General features: G+C 47.8%; 1 protein-coding gene across 3 annotated transcripts; it reads right to left on the bottom strand.

The window, feature by feature from the left end:
- Window positions 1–1,722: 1,722 nt before the first annotated feature.
- CASP2 (caspase 2) lies at window positions 1,723–18,308 on the bottom strand. 3 transcript variants are annotated; one of them, XM_016157224.2, is made up of 11 exons: window positions 18,147–18,308; window positions 14,950–15,100; window positions 14,502–14,669; window positions 14,269–14,350; window positions 13,584–13,678; window positions 13,149–13,325; window positions 7,887–8,015; window positions 7,660–7,750; window positions 4,415–4,564; window positions 4,148–4,257; window positions 1,723–3,830 (listed from the first exon to the last, which is right to left on the bottom strand). In XM_016157224.2, exons 1-11 carry the CDS (start codon window positions 18,218–18,220, stop codon window positions 3,699–3,701), a joined length of 1,359 nt encoding a protein of 452 aa, XP_016012710.1. In that variant the 5' UTR covers window positions 18,221–18,308; the 3' UTR covers window positions 1,723–3,698. The 3 variants fall into 3 exon arrangements, with proteins under 3 accessions (XP_016012710.1, XP_036086661.1, XP_016012711.1); XM_036230768.1 differs by lacking the exon at window positions 18,147–18,308 and adding an exon at window positions 17,440–17,809; XM_016157225.2 differs by lacking the exons at window positions 1,723–3,830; window positions 4,148–4,257; window positions 4,415–4,564 and adding an exon at window positions 4,921–7,574 and having other exon boundaries at window positions 18,147–18,307.
- Window positions 18,309–18,402: the final 94 nt, after the last annotated feature.

Genomic DNA, 18,402 nt, shown 5'->3' on the forward strand with positions numbered 1-18,402 from the left:
GATGGAATAAGTCTTTGGTCTCAGGTTTATTCTCTCAGCTCAGAGGGAAAAGTCTATAGCCCCAGAGAGTGTGGAGAAAACCTTGTGCTGGGAAGTCATAGAACCAACATTGTTAAGGGGGCGCACTCAAGGTGACATTGTTTCACACCCGGCCTGTTTCCTCATAAAGGCGGTAACCCCACAACTCAGGTTATGGAGAAAAGAATGTACAAAAAAGCTACCAAGGTGTTTGCCCACAGCAAGCACGGAATGAATGTTAAGTCTTATTAAAGCGGCTGCTCATTTTGAAGAGTTAATGTGTTAACACCTTGCGATTTACCACTCGTCCTCACAGTAAATCCTCTGCCCTTTTTTAGGTAGAAACAATGTTCCTCCTTTTTTGATAAGGGGACTGAACTTGTATGAGGTTAGCCAAGGTCTCCGGCATCTTTTAAAGGCTGAGATAACATTGAAATTCTAATCGATTCTAAATCCATGCCTTCAAAGCTACATTTCTTCCCTTTTTTTTTTTCCTCTCCTGTGAAATGGGAAAGTGACCACCCCCTGAGACTGTGGGGAGGATGGGAGAGCGCCAGGCACAGTGCCCATGACATACGCAGCCCTGGGTCAGCTGTAGCGATTTTGGGTGACGCCCTCCTCAGACTAGATGTCTTGCCCCTTGCTCAGCTTCCCGGGGTCCCACTTCCTGTTCTCTTCCGCAGGAGAGTGAAGCTGCCCTCCAGCCCCCAGCTCAGGGAGGGGATAATTTTAGAAGAGAATCCCTGGCAGAGGTAAGCAGGGGGAAGGGAACGGAGCTGTGGAAGTCAACCCGATACCCTTATTCAAGGGCAGCGGTGGGAAGGTCACCGAATCCAGCTCAGAGGCCGATGCCGCTCTGTAATCCCAGACATCACACCTCCAAAAAGTTTTCCTATCCCGAAAAAGGGTCCCTTCCTTACTCCGGCTGGCCCAGTACGTTAACTGCTCCCAGACACTGTCTGCCTCCCTCCCTCCCGGCTGTCCCTTTTTTCTGCTCAACCTACCAGCTCCAGGCCACCCCTCCCGGCCTTGTGCCCTCAGCGCTCTTCAGCCAGTTCCCTTCCCTCCACTGGGCGATGTGCTTGAGGCCCCTTAGTCCCTTTCCGCTCTTCCCCTCTGTATTCAGCGGCGACCCCCAGGTTCCACAGCTGCGGCCTACCCCGGTGCCCCTACAGAATGTCCTGTCTCGTGCTGAACCCCCGTGGCCCATTTGCACTTGCCTCTGCAGGCATGCACTTTAGATCCATCGCACCCCAAGAACTCCCCAACTTACATACAGCCCACTGCTTAGAACTCACACCTCGTCCGAGCTGCCCTAAAATTCTTACAACATATGCCCACCCCAGAAAACCTGAAATCCAAATTGGGCCATGGTGAGATAAGAAATACTACAGACCTCATCACCCTCCTATTCCAGCCCAATGCTTCCCCAGCCTTCATCCCAAAATTTAAATAATCCAGGACCAGCACTGTTTGCTAAAGACTCTTCTAACCGTGTGACATCCAGCACTGCCAGCTTTGGGCAGTTGATTGTGGTCATGACAACTAAGGTGGCCTCCTCCCAGGTGGGGGACCTGCACACAGGAAGATCTGGCAACGAAATAGGAAGGGGCTGCCCTTGGGAAGTGGTGAGGAATGTCGGAAGGGGCCAAGAAAATAAAAACGTAAGATCATCGCCAGTCACGGAGAAACGAGACACACGGCGCTAATAAATACGAGCATTTATTTGGCACCCGATGGCGACACAACATCCTGGCAGTGGGAAGTGGAAAAGTTCCATCACCCAAATACTTCCACGCGATACTGACCCAAAGGCAAGACTTGGCTACCAGTCTCCAAACTGCCTGGCTCACAGAACAAGTATTTATTGAGCACCTGGATTACCGCACAGGCCGAGCACCGTGCCAGCCCATGGGGATGTGCAGGAAGGTGTCTCACACGTGACACGTCTTCGGGAGCTAGTAATGCCAGTGGATGGAAGCACACATGAAAACGCAGAGCACAAATGCCGAACTGTGTGCACCGTCAGTACCCCGGCTAGGGCCGCCTGCCTGCTTCCTTCCTTCCTTCTTTCAACAAACATTTATCGGAGACCTACCATGTGCCAGGCACTGGGTACATACTGGTGAACAAAAGAGACAAGGTTCTGGCCCTCACAGAGACAGAAATGAACAAACGAAGCAAATATATATTCATTACAGACTACCAAAATTGCACTCAAGGAATTAGACAGGCTATAGTAACAAGGAAACAGAAGCTCATTTAGAGAGAGGATGGCCTGGGAAGGCCTCCCCAACAAAGTGGCATTTGGGCTGAGACTGGAATAAAGCCACCCACACCAAGAGTGGTGAGGCGGGCACTCAGTGGACCCCAACAGAGTGTGATGGTTTAGGACAGGAACGATCTCGAATGTCTGAAACTGCGGAAGCCACTGGGGCCGTCACCTAGAGAGAAAGCAGCACTTCCTGGAGGTCCGAGGGAAAGACAGGAGCCCTGCAGGCCAGGGTAAAGAGTCTGGATTTTATCTGAGGTGTAATAGGAAAACAAAGGATTCCAAACAGAAGTGACACGATCCGATCTATATTTACAAACCCCAAACCAAAACCTGTCACACAGACATCGGCTTGAAGGGGGCAAGAATGGAAGCAAAGGAGAAGGCCTTCAAGGACAGGAAAGCGTCATACAAGCACGGATAAATACAACTTCCAGAATAAACAGATACCGCGCACTGCAGTAACAATGGCCTCCCCAAAACGGAAAGACAGAGGTGGAAGGGGAAACGGCACGTAAAATCCTGAAACAGAAAGCAGGAACAAAGGGCCAAAGCACATCCTGGAGCAGCCAAATAATCTGATCAGTATTTTAGACCGAAGTGGTGGCAGCAGAAAATAGGGATGAACTGAAGGTAAAGGGAGAGAAACGAGAAGCGGAAAGGAACCGGGAAGCTTCTCTAGAAAGGGACATTTCAAAGGCAGAGGAAAGGTGACACAGATTGCGGAGCACGAGGAAGCGCACCACGCTGATCTGCCTCTGCTGGCACTCTGCCAGGCCCAGCTCGGTGCCAGGGCTCAGAGGAAGCGGCAAGGAAAGTATCTTCAAAGATCAACGAGTTACAGACGCAGGGCAGGCAAACCCTAACCTCTGCTGCCAGCGGGGATTCCTCGAGTCTAAAGGAGCCAGAGCGTGGTTGAGAAGACTGTCCTCCCAGCGGGTGGCCCTGTTTGCCCCCTCGAAGCCGAATGAGAAACGCCCACGTTACATTAGGGCCCCGCAAACTCTCACTCTGGGACAGATGGGGGAGGGAGGATGAAAGGAAAGACAGGAGGCCTCTGACCGCGGAGACCAAAGTGCTGCCCGCGAAAGCTCTGGGCGGGAAGTGAGCACACGTGGCCAGGCCCCCCAGCCCCTCGCCGCGAGGACACTGTGTCCACGCCTCCCGCCAGGCTCCTCTGCGGAGGCGCGACGCGCCTGGCAACGGCCCAGGGCCAGCGCGTCACCCCGGAGGAGCCGGCCTGCAGTCCCGGGCCCAAGGGTGGAGACGGAAGCTGTGTGAAACCAGCCCGGGAGACTCCCAGTTCCTGAGGGGGCAGGACAGAGACGGAACCCTGAGGAGCAGAGGCGCCACCACGCCTCCGGTGGTCCAGTGGCCTCCACCTGGCACGAACGGCGGGGAGGTGGCATCACGTGGGAGGGTGACCCGGGAACAGGTAGAGGTGACGGCACAGGGTGCTGCAGTACTCAGACATCTCCTTGCACCGGTGGAACTCCGTGCCCGGGGCGTAGCCTTCGCGCTGCTTGATGAGTGCGTTCACCTGGAAAGGCAGAAACCAGTGGCCGCGGCTGAGAACCTGGCGTTTCCATGACACCGACAGCACCACAGAAAGGGTGGAGCTACCGCAAAAACCAGTGTCAAAAACCAGTGTCAGGGAGGAGGGAGGGGAGGGGGAGGAGGGGGGGAAGGGAGGGGGGCGAGGAGGAAGCAGGGAGGAAGGGGGAGGGAGGAGGGGGGAAGGGAGGAAGGGAGGAGGGGGGAAGGGAGGAGGGGGGAAGGGAGGAGGGGGGAAGGGAGGAGGGGGAAGGGAGGACACCGAGGAGCAGCAGGCCAGGGGGCCGGACGGAGCCGCCGTACCTTCACAAGCATGTCAGCCACGTGCATGTCACAAGCCCTCTCAGAGAACACTTGAGTGAGGGCCTCGATGTACCAGGAGCCCCGTTTGGTGTTACGCATGGCGGCGGTCCCTGCGGCCAGGACAGCGGTGAGCAGCGTGAAGGACGGGGGACACCCTCACGCAGCGGGACGTGGCCCCCTGGACCCTCCCCAGCCGGAGCGCCCCGCGTGGAGGGGTGCAGGGCTATGAGTGTCGCCGCTTGGAGTCGTCGTCTCGAACTCAAATACCTCTGAGGCAGGCGTAGCCGCAGATCATGTCCGAGCGCGTGGGCAGCCGCGTCCGCAGCAGCAGCTCTGTCCCAGCGTCGCTCTCCTCACGCTCGGGGGCCGGGCCGTGGCTCCTCCCGTCCTGCTGGTCAACCCCACGATCTGTTTCATCTGCAAGAGGCAGGCAGAATGGGCAAAGGTGTTATTTCCTCCCATCTCTCTCAGGCCGGTCACAGGCAAGCCCAAGGCCCACACTATAGCCGTGACTCGGAAGAGCCATTTCCAGCTGCTGCCTCCAACCTAGGGCTGATGAATTAAAAAACAGAAACTCCTGCTCTCCCAGCACGCACCCGCTACTCGGGGCGCGCAGACGCGGGGTCCGGGCTGGGTCCGCCCTGTGAGACGGGGCAAGCGCGGAACCCGGCACAGCTTGTAAACAGAACCAAACACCGTGCACGTCCACGATTCACTTGTTCGCTGAACAATGTACCTGGCGGCCGCAGTGCTTTTTACTCAAACACATAACAGAACATTGATGTGGTTTTATTGTAAAAGGAAAAACCAGTTAATAAACCAGAAACATGATTACGACATGTATGCAATATAAAAGTCCTGACCTTAAATCTATGTAACAAAAAGATTACAAAACCAACCATGACCAGTTGTTTTTAAGGCGTTTTGGTAATTTTTAAATCATTTGTTTATTAATTTGATAAGCCAAACTGTAGCAGACATCCAAGTTTTAAGAGATATTTAAAAGAGAAATAACTTCAAATTGAGATAATTTGACTGTTTTCTCCTATATGACCGAAAGAGAATGCTGTTCTTCCACTTTGGCAGTAGCTTCTCGGCATACCCGGAGCACATGCCCACCCCCTCGACCCCGGCCTTCCCTACCCGGCCCCCACACATATTACTATTTTGAAGTTTCCCTTTGGGGGTGGCAGGCGTGCTGTCGGTGGGGAACAGCGACAGGGAGGGCACACAGGTCACACACCACAAGGAGTATGCCCTTTTACGGCACGCCCTGCTCCACGCGACATCCGAGAGAGCCTAACAGGAAAGTGAAGCTTGAAGAACGGAGGCGAAAACGACCGGGATTCACTGATCCCATAAAAATCTGCTGAGCGAAAGCCTTGTGTCGGGTACTGTTTTTAAGCCCGAGGGACACAGCGAAGAAGAAGCCCCTGTGCTCATGGAGCGTACACTCCAGCTGAGGCGGGTGAGGCACCTTTACAGACATCGATCTGATTAACTACACACGGCAGAAGACAAGTGCGCTCAAGGTTTCAAAGGAAGAGCTGGCAACCCCGAAGGATCTGAGAGAGAGTACTCAGATTCCCCCAGAAAAAGAACAATTTCTCCCTGTCCAGATCTAGTATTGCGTATATCCCTGAACACAGGAGGATAATTACAGGTAGGTTTCACTTTATTTCGCTGAGGACATCTCCTCGAGGAACCAGGCCAGGCCCAATGTCTCCCTCAAGATGAAGACGACTCCTCCCTCGCTTTCATGCCTCAGAACTATTAATCAATACATGTCATTGGCTCTTTCTTCACATTATCCTCGTATCTGTTTTCTAACTTACTGCTACAGTTTTTCAGGCAGGTTAACGTTCATCCATTTACTTATTAAGTGATGCCATGCATCAGGCAGTGTTCTCGCTCGGTCCAGGACTGCAGCAGCTGAAGAAAAAGCAAGTCCCTGTCCTCACGTGCTCTTTTCCTAGTGCAGCTCCCTGCCATAGCAATCGCCCTGAAAAGAAATTCATCACATCTTTTTCTTTCTTCAGCTTCCGACGGCTACATACTATTATCTGTTGAAGTCCAAACTCTCAGCCATGACTAAAGGTTTATAATCAGCTGGCTCTACCTCACGTGGCCAGCCGCATCTCATATATACGTCTAGATGCTCAGTTTTTAAATTAGGTTCAGGTATAGTTATGAGTCGGCACACCATTTTTGGGGGAGAGTGGGATGGGAGGCATCCTTTCGTCTTGGTGTGCTTGTCATATTGTATTCTCATTTTCTTCTGAAATTCTCTTTTTGCTTCTCCACACCCACATAAGTCTTATCATTCTGGGTCCAAATTAAACCCTACTCATTGGTTTACTTTCCTAGTAAGTTAGTAGGTTCTTTTGCGAGAAGGAAGGAGGAAGGGAGAGAAGGAGAGACATCACATTTCTTCTGTTTTTGTGATAGTACCTAGTGCAGTCCTAGTCATGTAAGACCTTAATGGATTATATTCTTTGGTGATATTAACAGGGTAGTTACATTATTAGCCATTTACATTTGTTGAATACACAACAGATTAAAATTTTTTTTGAGTATTTTAAGTGACCTTTAAACCAAACTATAAACCCCACGAGGGCATGTTATAGTATCCACGGCTGGCGTTTTTGTAGACTTACTGTGAGTCAGGTAAGTAAGCCCTTCGTAAGCATTAATTCATCTAATCACTGAATTAATGAAGTAGGCCTGATCATGATCTACATTTTACACTGAGTAGAGAAAGTGGAGGGACATCAAGTCGTCAGGTGGGACAGAGACAGAATTTGACTCCAAAGTCGGAGGTTTTAATGATTACTGGTCTCCTCCCAGATTGGAAGCAGGCCTGAACGTCTTCTGTGCCCAGTCATGGGGCCCTGGCTCCTCGAGGGGTAAGACAGACTGTATGCCGGGAAGAAGAGGGTTGGAAGCAGAGGATGGATGGACGAATGAGGAAGAGTCAAGGGCTGACCTGGGGCTTCTGCATGGCTGCCCTGCATGGCGCGTGGATGAAGAAAAGAATGGACGCAAGAATGGCAGGGCGGATGAAAAGAGGAGAAAAAGGAAAAAGTGGAAATGGGGAGGAAAGATGGAGCCGGGAAAAGAGGAAGGGGACAAAGTGAGAGGGACAGGAAGAAGAGACGGAGAGCAAATCCTCACATGGAAGGAATAAGAAGAAGGTGCACCAGGGTCATCGATAAGCACAGAAAATGTCAGAGTCCTCAGAACAGAAGGCGAAGAAGATGGTAAAGAGAGTCTTGAGAACAGGACATGGCGGTGCACAGAGCGACCGACCTGAGAGCCACGGGCTGCCCAGGTCCCGGCACACCACATGCATCGGGAGACACTTACAGAGCAAGAGAGGCGGTGGCAGCAGTGAACAGAAGGAGGTGCCCAAGGGATCCAATAGCACCTGAGAGGAGCAAACAGGAAAGTGAGAGCTGGTGGGAGGCTGCCCACGAGCCACCACCCAGGTGCTGGTCGGCCAGGGCACTCACCTCCACGGCAGGCCTGGATGAAGAACATCTTCGGCTTGTTCTGCAGGCTCGGGCAGTTGGCGTTGTCAAAGAGCCGGAACACCTCTTGCAGCTGCCAAGAAGAAGTAAGGAAGGAGGGCAGTTAAGCCGTCGGTAGGACCTCCTGAGTCCTGTCTACATGACAGCAGCCAGTACTGGATAGACGGGCAGGCAGGAGGTGACCACGCCATCCACAAGGCTGCACGCACCTGAAGCAGCTTGCCATCCACGCCGTAGATGCCACCCTCCACACCGTGAGAGAGGAGGGCCACTATGCACGAGTCGGTGGCACGGTGAGCGGGTAACTGGGCAAAAGTCTGCAGCTTCTCTTGCATTTCCTACAAGAAAGAACCGATCAGCCTTGTTCACTGTAGTCGGCACCGATATAAGCTTTTCTGTGGGGTCTGAAACCTTAAGCCATCAGAAGATAAAATGTTTCCTGTATAGGCATGCCTGTGGTCACGGAAAGGGAAGTCAGAGCCTCTTTGAGAGGCTGAAGTTATGAACTCACCAGAAAAAAGTAGAACTTAAGACAACAGAATTCTGAATGTAGCTGCCCAAGATTCAGACTGAGGTATGTTAAGAACTCTTGGATTAAAGGAAATTACTAATGAAGCTAATCAAAAGTTGGTTAACTCTATCCATTCCCCAATCATAAACAAGATCTTTCTTTAGGGCAAATGCCTCTGAATGTTAGTGGCACAGGACCAGGAGAGCTGTGAATGAAGTAACATAACCTACACACCAACAAGAAAATAAAGTGCTCTGTGACAAAGGGCTAATAGGATCTTGACTAGAGAACTGTTCTCTATCTGGGTCTGAAGTGTCCCCAGAGGTGTCCATGTCTGTCTACAACGCCTTGTGTGGAGGGCTGTCAGGACCTCGACTGCAGGCTGGGGCTACAGGATCAGGCAGATCGAGGTGTGACCCCTGGGCTCACAAATGGGAACATGTTATTTAGCCCCTCAAGGCACTAATACCTTTTTTTAAGAAAAGGACTTATAACTATGTCTGGCGCGTACTGTGAAGATCCGCCATTACTGTAACAAGCATGCCTAATGACGGGTAACAATACTATCAGTTTTCAAAGAAACCTGCAGTCCAGTGTAAGAATCCTGCATACCTAGCACAAGTTGCCATACATGAGTACTTCTCTACCTCAAGCACCTGGCCCATCAATGGAAAGTTATATTGTGTTTAACAGTATAATAACCTGGCAGTAATTGTAAACCTACATCACCTTCTACAACCCAATATGTCTGGGTCATCTCTCCCATCTGAGGTGAGCAGAGATCCCAGGTTAGTTATGAATTTGAACTAGAATGAAGATGAATATGCTACCTAGGCAGAAGGGTTACCGTACAAAGCCCCTGATAAGAAGGACTCACTCGTATGACATACCGCAGTGGTTCTCAGTGCGGTCCTCAAAACAGCAGCATCAGAAACACCAGGGAACTTGTAAGAGATGCAGTCATGGACCCCGCAACTGTGTTTTAACCAGCCCTCAGGGTGATTCTGATATGCAAAGTCTACGAACTACCCATCTATGTGAATATATTTGACCTTTGAATAAAGTAGGGATTAGGGGTGCTTGCACCCTACACAAAAATCCGTGTGTAACTTTTGACTCTCCCGGAACTGAACTACAGCTGTTCCCTCAGTATCTGTGGGGGGCTGGTTCTAGGACCCCTAGCGGACACCAAAATCCTCGATGCTCAAGTCCCTCATATAAAATGGTGGAAAATAATGCATACAGTCAGCCCTGCCTGTCTGCAGACTCTCGGCTGTGGACTGAAAATACTGTTTTTGATCCAAGGCTGAATAAATTTGCGGATGGAAAGCCCAGGGGTACGAAGGAACGACTGTATAGTTACTTTAAAAAATCTGCATATATGTAGAACTGCGCAGTTCAAATTTGTGTTGTTCAGGGGTCAACTATACTTCTCTTTGTGGATAACTGAGACTTAATTATACTAAAGACTCGAAAGTCTGCCACTTATCTGGAAATAGAGTCATTGGCTCTGTTGAAAAAGTATGTAATTTTTCTGGGTAGCCAACCATAATTTTTCTAGAAGCCAACCATAATACTGGAATCTTAAGGTAATAAGAGATACCCAAAATTCAAGTATTTCAAGACTATAAATCTCAAGAGAATACACAAGTATGAATACTCCTCTGGAAAGGACCATGACAAAATTTAACATACAGTAGTCAAAGTTAAGTTTGCTCGAAGAAGGGAATAAACATATATGCTTGGCACCTACTCACAAGCATTTGAACTTCAGTGAGATTATTAGGTCAGTAAATAGAGGACAAGAAAGCCCAAAGTAAGAACACACACTCTGTAACTGAGTTAACAAGACTAACTAACTAAATGGGGATTAGTCATTTGGGGGAATTCTTTCAAAGTTAGCATAGCTTAAAATAGGATCTGCAGATTGATTTCTGATAAAATTACAGTACTTCTGTAAACAGTCTTAACTCTCATGTTTTTTGGCTGGAAGCTGGGCGACATAAAAGACAATAACCTGTGAACCTTTGGAGTTACAAGCAAAATTTTGTGGGTACCTCATTTTCCTGGAATGACACGTGGCTTGTCCCTATTCTCAAAGCACTCTGTAACCCAAATGCAAGTTAAAAACCAATGCTACATGGTAAAAGACAACTTATCTCTTAAAACGTATCTCATTTCCTCATATGATAGTTGCAATTCTAGGACTAGCAACCTGAGGAGGGAAATGCAATGACAAGGCTGATGACAAAGAGAAAAACTGAAAACCTTCTATGAGCAGTGAGAGTAACAGCGCGCTCTCCAGCACTGCCAAGGGAAGAGGATTCTCTAAGACTACTTACTATTTCCAATTTTTAAATGGAATTGTTTCTAAAGTCAGAAAGGTTTAATAAAGGAAAAAAACAGAGGATCTTATTTTTTTGGTTCTGTTTCTTCGGTCACCAAATGATTATATGATAAAAGAGTTGAGTTTGTTGAGAGGTCCTACCAGGAAGAAAAGTGTTCTGTGCAAATGCCCGATGCACCAAATTATCTTACTCTTGTGACGACCTGATTTTAATTACATCTGAGGGTTTGGATATGTCAGGAACTGATTCTGCAATGTCCTTCTCTCGTTTTTGAATCTCAGCGGCTGAGGGTTAGGCTGCATGGAGGACCGTATCTCCAGGTTCAGTCCCAATAAGCCCTTTGCTCTTATCACTTGAATTTCTTTCTCAAAGATCTCACTCTCATTAAGTATTTTTTCTACACAAGTAATTTCCAACTTTTCATCTTTGATCCCGACTTCCTCCGAGGCCCTCAATTCCTCACTTAATTTTTCCATCTTCCTTCACACGCAGCCATTCGATCACTAAGCACTGGAAGAACATTACGCCATCGTACTATTTTCTACATACATTCCTTCCCTTTTGGCCCGCGATCCTGTCCAGGCCCTCACCGTGGCACAGTGGCATTATGATACGTATTCTAAACTGGATCTCCTGCTACTAGTCCCTACACCATTCTTTATAATGGAGTCGTATTAATCTTCCTGAATCATCACTGTGAACACACCACCTTTCTGTTCAAGAATTACTAAAGATGTTCTAACATCAAAACAGGGGCATCCAATTCCTTTGGGAAGACATTCAAGGCCCTGTGCATTCTGGTCCCTTTGTCACTATCTTATTTTTGAAGCTCTTCTGCCCTAAGCATTCGGTTTACCCACTAAGTCCCTAACATTGCACACACATCTCTTGTCCTATTCTGTCCTCCCAGCCTAGGACCCCTTCGCCACTGCTCTCTGCTCTAGTAGCTTCTATCCTTCAAGGCCAGCCCAAGTCTCACATCCTCCATTCATCCTTCGGACCATATCCACCCAGGTGATTGTTTCTTCCCCTTAACTGTGGTGGGAGACACTGTCTTGTACCTTGGGAATATAAGGGACATGCTTCCTTTTTTGCAGATGTCAAGACTTTCTTATCTGAGGTCCCTTGAGCTCAAGCTCCCGTTTTTAAAATCTGACAGCTAACATAGCTCCTCCATTTTAAGGTACTCAAAGCCTGATGCACTGCAATTCCAGTCACAGAACACCGTAACCTGAGGCTTAGAACCCAATGGGTCCCCGACTCTGCATCAGGTTTAGCATAAACAGGAATGATGTTAGTGAAGTGGGCTCCTGGGTCCATTAAATCTGCTGAATGTCTCTGAAAATAATAGTACACACCTAACTTGGTGATGCAGGCTTATATCTTTACTATCATGCATGTAAGATCCCTTATCGACTACATACAATTTGGAAAACCAGGATGTATTAAATTCCTAGTAAAAGGAATTACTGTACCAAAACCTGTAAGGAAGCATATCTGTAGCATTCATTTTGTTAAGTGCCTTTCTAACAGGATCCCCCAGTAGGAATTACGGCTGATGTCCCACCCACATTCACACCCAAGAGGCCTCTGAAGAAAGTGTGTAACCTACTAGGATACGTGACGACTAACGAAGCTATTCTAGCTCCAGCTTTGAAGCAAGAGTGGGTTTACTATTTGGCATGGGCTATTACTGGAAAACTGGCAAAAACGGCATGTAAAGGAGAACACTTGAGCACCTGCTGATGAAACTGGCCTTACCAAAAGTACAGCGAACATGACGGCTGAGAACCAGAAACAGAGACCACACGCAGTGCCGAAGACAAAGACCCTCTCCCCACCTCAATAGATTAAAGTGACTCTCCCAGAAACTTTAATTCTACCACTGACGTTCCCAAAGGCAAGTTTGAGAAGGTACTATTACTCCGGAATCAAAATAGAGAATTAGTATCAATTTACCAAAGGGTTATTATTAACAGAAATACCTAAAGGTAAAGAGGCAGTAGTGCAGCTTGATCACTGAGGTTAACGGGAAATAACCCATAATGACAATGCTTGATTTGCAGGCACCTAGTCTGGAAGTACTCTACCCTAAGATCAGCCTCATGGCCATGCGGCTGATAAAAACAAGGCATTTTCCATACATTAATTCACTGAACTCACACACGATGGTATTTACAAGGGTAATTCCAGCAAACTGTCATTTGTAAGAATTCTATCTGCCAAAGTAATCTTTACAACGACTGGACCCTTCTTATTAGTAACCAGAGAGTAAATGTCCTACGTGGTCCCGGCTTAGGACCGGGTTGGTTGGGTGACTCTGTCTCACTTCCTGAGTGACTGGAAATCAAGCTGCTGCACAGAGAACGTGGAGAACCTTCTCCCCGGACGGTTTGCACTCAGCGTGGGCGCAGCTAACCCGAGAACGCAACACCAAAGCACGGGGCTGGCCTTAGGTTTTCTGTTTTTTTTACTAGATTGCAAGGTAAGAGGCAACAGAACAGAGCAAGTCAAAAGGAGAGAGCATCAGTAAGACACAGCCCAGGAATACAGGAGCAGCAGATGTCTCTGGCCTGCAAATGCCGCCGGCCCCGAGTTACTGCCTCGGATACCTGTGCAGTCTGGTCGAGCAGAACATGGACTTTGTAGCTCAAGAGCTTGAAGAGGGTGACAAGAGTGCTGTGGTCCACATCCCCTCCAGAGCGAAATTCCAGGTCTTTCTCTCCGGTGAAGTGCACATTGCTCAGCACCAGTGCTAGTCCGCGAGGCCGAGACTGCAACCTATAGGCCTGAAGAGGTGAAGCTAGTTAGACCGTGAGCTTCCTGAGGACAGAAACTACGGCTCCCCCACTAGATGAGACAGTTCAAGGAAACGAAGACATTATATTCTTCTTCCGAACCCCACCAGGTCAAAACAAAGAAATGCCCACAGAAGACTTTCTGACTGATAAAGCAGGAAGGAAATGCCCATGGAAACTAAGCTCAGATGCCTAGGAAGGGTGTCTCATTTCCCAATGCTTTTTCTCTCACCTTTGTGCAAGACTCACCAGCTGGTGATGTGTTTGATAAAACTCTGGAGTGCAAGGCTTCACCTGAAGGCAGGGAGGACCATCTCCGTTGTCTAGGGAGTGTTCCACAGTATCTGTGGCACAGAGAGCCGAAACACTAGCAGGTAACCTACGCATCAATCCTAGTGCTTCGCTGTAACTGCAGGCACTGTTATGGACTGGGGTTTCGGTAACTGCTGCTGGTCTGGCTCACTCCCCTCATCTGTAAGATCCTTGGGGGCAGAGACCCTATTTATTTAGCCTGAATAGAGGAGATACTCAACCCTGAATGACTGAATGAGAGATGACAAAAGCCTCGTTCTAATCACAAAGCACTTCAATCAGCAGGCAGCGGCCTGTAATGTAATCTTTCCTCATTCTCACTCAGGTTTACAGAGGAGACAGGCCAATCAATCACGTGCAGGAACTTCCGACCTGCAGGAACTTCCGACCTGACCTGCGCAAGTTGCTCTGAGGGCCAATTACCAAAAAAAAAATCATCTCTGATGGAAGGGAAATGGGCCTAACCAATACTCCATCTAAACCGTCCTGTCAGTCCTAACGAATTCACCGAGGGAGCTGTTCCCACTATGAATGAAACAGGTATCACAAGAAGGCAAAGTCAGATACTAGTCAAGAAACAGGGAGCCAATCTGTGGGACCCGTTAAGCTCACCAATTCTCACCTGCAGACAGGCGGAGCTGCTTGCGGGGGGTACAGGACTCACACACTGGGAAAGAGAGGCTCAAGTCGTAGTCACAGCTCAACTGTAAGAAATCAGGACCCAATGCCAAGACTTTATGGAGATGGTCTGGTCCAAATAAAACATAAATCTAGTCTTCCCCATAACCCTGTCTCAAAAATTCCTTTACCACCGAACTGACCCTCCTCATACACCACATGTCTAGGGCTCCATACCGGTGGGAGAAGATGCTGAAGATCAGAGAGGGTTGTGAGCAACAGATCCTCCAGGTGACCCTGTTTGGTCTCCCTCAGGGCCACACAGAAGACATCAAAAGCCTGGGGACCCCTCTTGGGCAGCAAGTTGAGGAGTTCCACATTCTGGCTGAAACTGCCCACTTTGGCCTATGATACAAGAATAAAATATGAAATCACATTTACTTATCTAACTATAATTCTATTTCTCCAGATGAGCTTCCTAAAAATGCCGTCATCCATCTCAAGAATTTGTTTTATAGGAAAAACATGTATGAGTGAAGCCCTTCCCATTATTCTTAAATCACGTAAAGGGTAAAAAGGCACTTTCGTTTCCTTAGTAGGGCATGACATCCTTCTCACACTTTGTCACGCTCTGTTCCTCTTCTATAATCAATTTACTTGGCTTTTTTCTTTTGCCTCCCGATACCTGAATGTGCTCCCTCATTTCCAAGGTGATGATGTCTTTCTCCAGGAGATGTTCTAAGAGTTCGCTCAGCAACAGCTGCTTGGCCAGCACCACTCGGTTCTTTTTTAGAGCTTCCTGATGGTCAGGATGCATGCCACAAACTCCCAAGATCCTACAGATAAAAGGCAGAAAGAAAAGCTATCAAGGACAAGATTTGGTACAGAAGAGTAGAAGGGAAGAGGGGTAGGAAGAACAAAAAGAACATAGGACTTACAATAACCAAGATTAGGCATATTTGATCAAATATGATTAAAATCAAAGAAGTATTATGTAGTAACACATTAAGCATAAGGAAATGAGGTACGTGATTCTTTGTGGAGTATGTTCGACTGAGAGCATCGTCTGAGACAATGGTCTGTCTAGGGGAAGGAAACATCCGCCTAGACAGAAATAATACACACACGTGCACACATGTATTCCTAAGAAATATTCTGCTCACAGACCAATTTTAACTTAGAGATTAATCCAGAAAACATCTCACATTGTTTATCTAGGCTGTTGAAAGTGAGGTAAAGAGATGTAACGTGAAGTTTAGCATGATCCTGGGTAAGGAATAAATTAATTTGGCAAAATGGCAAAAACTGAAACCAATGGCTAGCTTTAATGGAAAATGAGACAGGTACATAGACACACACACTGTCTAGCTAGTTATACAAATTATAACTATGGCTCTTAAAACTTCGAGTTTCCGTGACAAAATGACACCAGAAATGATGAGAATCCTGTAAGAACTGGGGTAAGCACAGAGCATGATAGAAAGTCATGCAGATACCTAATAGTGATGAACACCATCACCATAACTTAAAATCACTCAGAGTTAAAGCACATAAAGGCTAAACTATTTTGGTAATGTAATTACTAGCGATGTCTTTATTGCAAGGATTTCTAAGTTTTTCTGTTGGTTTAGAAAAAGATCTGTTTGCGAGCCAAAAGAATCCCATTTCCAATGTGTATCATCTATGTGCCTAGTTTATATAAATCCAGAGCTCGTCAACCTGCTTAGCCAGTTTCCAAATATATAACAGTAGTAAGTGCCTGATAGCAGTGAGAAAGAGATATGGTAATGGCTTCAGTGTATAACTTAAAAACCCACTTAAAAGATGCATCTTGATTTCAAAGATGTTAAAACGTGCATCTCAGTATCAGTGCATTTATAGGATATACTTGGCTTAACTCTAGGTTAGAGATTTACTGTTAGAGAAGAGAAAAGCAGAATTTTGGAAGAGCTGAGAGAAACCCGAGAAGGTAGAACGTGGGATCCTAAGGCAGAGGAGTGGTCAGGAAAACAGTCCCAGGGTTGGGAGCAGCCAATTTAGGTTAAAGTTTGGGTTTGGAATAGTGATGCTTCAAATTCCATTTTAACGTCTTGTTTCTTGTAAGACTCATTACCCTAAACCTCCGGTAAAAATCTGCTACACCACCACAATCTAGAGAAATGAAAAACCCCCATTTAAGGAACATATCAAAGCAGTAACAATGATGATATATGTGAACGCTGGTATAATTGTCAGTAGGCCAACCACAAGGAAACTGCATGCAGCTGGATGCTATTTCCTTAGGAGATAGCAGTGCCTGAGCAGGTTTACCCTGGTTTCCTCCCATTGTCTACCAGGAGCATTCTTCCTTAAAACTTTCTCCTTCCTAGAGGCAAGCTGTAACGAACTGCCCTAGTTGCCCTAAAGTATGCACAAAGCTAAGTGACCAAACCTCTTGTTGTGATTCGAAACAAGTGGTCTTCTTGTCCCTCTCTTGGATGGGCCTTCTGATGTGACCAGATGTTTCCTAGAACAAAATCTAAGGACTAATTTTAAACTTAAAATATTCTACTTTTGGAAGTTGTTTCTAGTTGTTTTATGTATAGTAGGCAAAACTGTAACCTAATTGTAACCGGAAACCAGTGTTTTTAGTTCTAGTGTACTTCTCTGATTACTGCAAGACTTTTAGTTTGTTGCAACAGCCAATTATTGGAAAAAAGCTTGAGTGTAAAGCTATTGTAAAAGGCTTTATCATACTCATTTTAGTATGTGCCTGATGCCATTAACTTCTGATGAATAAAAACCTAAAAAACAAACACCGAAATCCTCTCCTCCCTTGGGTCCCATGACATCATTCTCTCCAGGTCCTCTCTTTGCCTGCAATGTTCCCGTTTCCTCCAGAGGACCTTTGCCTGCCTTAAACGCTGATTTCCATTAGCAACTCCGCATATCGGAAGAAAGCATCTCCCAATTCTATCTCATCTATATTCACAATCCACTGACTGACTCCCAGTTCTTAACTCTTTCAAGTTCCAGACTTGATTGAATTTTCAATCAAAAACTCCTTAGGGTTAATCTGAACCCTCATCATCTGTTCTTCACACATCTGCTCCTTCCCGTACTCCATACTATGTGGAGCGCCTCAAATGTGGACTTTCCAAAAGCAACCACAATCACCTAGAACTTTACGACACACCTGGAAGGGGAGGAGGGCGTGGAGAAAAGGACACAAAAGGAGTTCTTCGGTCTTGATTCTGTGTCCTTCTGCAGCTTCCAGTCTGAAGTCTTAAATTTATCTTCTGGGTTTGGGCAAGGAGGAACCTAAACGTTCTGGGTGATGTCTGCCATTAAATGATTTAAATGATATAACTGGGGCAGGGCGGAGACGCTTCAGGAGCCTGAACCTCCTTGTCTTATCAAAGCACTCAAACCCCAAAACCTGTGTTGACTGCTTTGAAAATCCAGGTCATGATACATTCAATCCAAATCAAATGCACACCAGGCAGAATTCCGAGATCAGCACATCCTATCGGTTTTTAAGGGGACAGAGTACAGTCCCTCATTACGGAAGGGGGAAGATTCTCTTAAAGACTTAAAGATGGAGAATCTTTAAGAAAGGCCGAAATCTGGCAGGACTAGAAAGAGATCTCCTTGTTCAGAGCTTCCCTGAGTTGGACGAATCGATGCTGGGGGGCGGTCTTTGCTCACGAGGAACAAGGCCGAGAAGAGGCCCACCCGCGCGCCCCGAGAGGATGTAGCACGACCTCCCACCCTTGGCAGGAAACACGGGTAAGGCCGCTTCTAGGGGCTCCATGGAGACGGGGTGCCAGGGTCACACGCCTGGGACCCGCGATCCCCCTTGCGGGGCTCCACTAAGGAACACTGGGACCTTCTCCCACTCACCTGCGTGCCCTGTCAGCGGCCATTCGCCCTTTTTGCTCGCGAGGAGGCCGAGAGCCCGCGATCGGCGTCGCCATTTCTCGCTTTTCCCGGGCTGTGCGCGCACCGCCCACAACCCAAACAAACCGAGAGCCTCCGCGTCCCAGCGTATCCCTCCCCTGGACGCTGAAGCACCACGCGCCTGCGCCCTACGTCTCTCAGCACCGCCCCTGCGCCGGGCTGCCCCGCCCCTACCGCCGCCGGGACGCGCGCAGGCGCA

This window comes from Rousettus aegyptiacus, unplaced genomic scaffold, assembly GCF_014176215.1.
Source record: "Rousettus aegyptiacus isolate mRouAeg1 unplaced genomic scaffold, mRouAeg1.p scaffold_m13_p_13, whole genome shotgun sequence".
NCBI lineage: Eukaryota > Metazoa > Chordata > Mammalia > Chiroptera > Pteropodidae > Rousettus > Rousettus aegyptiacus.

Bases quoted from the DNA above. Each gene is read 5' to 3' on its own strand.
- CASP2 (XM_016157224.2), bottom strand. From the start codon at position 18,220: ATGGCGACGCCGATCGCGGGCTCTCGGCCTCCTCGCGAGCAAAAAGGG. The intron at 14,670-14,949 runs GTATCGGGAGGC...CTTGTATCATAG, and splicing joins AAATGAGGGAGCACATTCAG to GCCAAAGTGGGCAGTTTCAG. The intron at 4,258-4,414 runs GTATTTGAGTTC...TCCTGGCCGCAG, and splicing joins CGGCTACGCCTGCCTCAGAG to GGACCGCCGCCATGCGTAAC.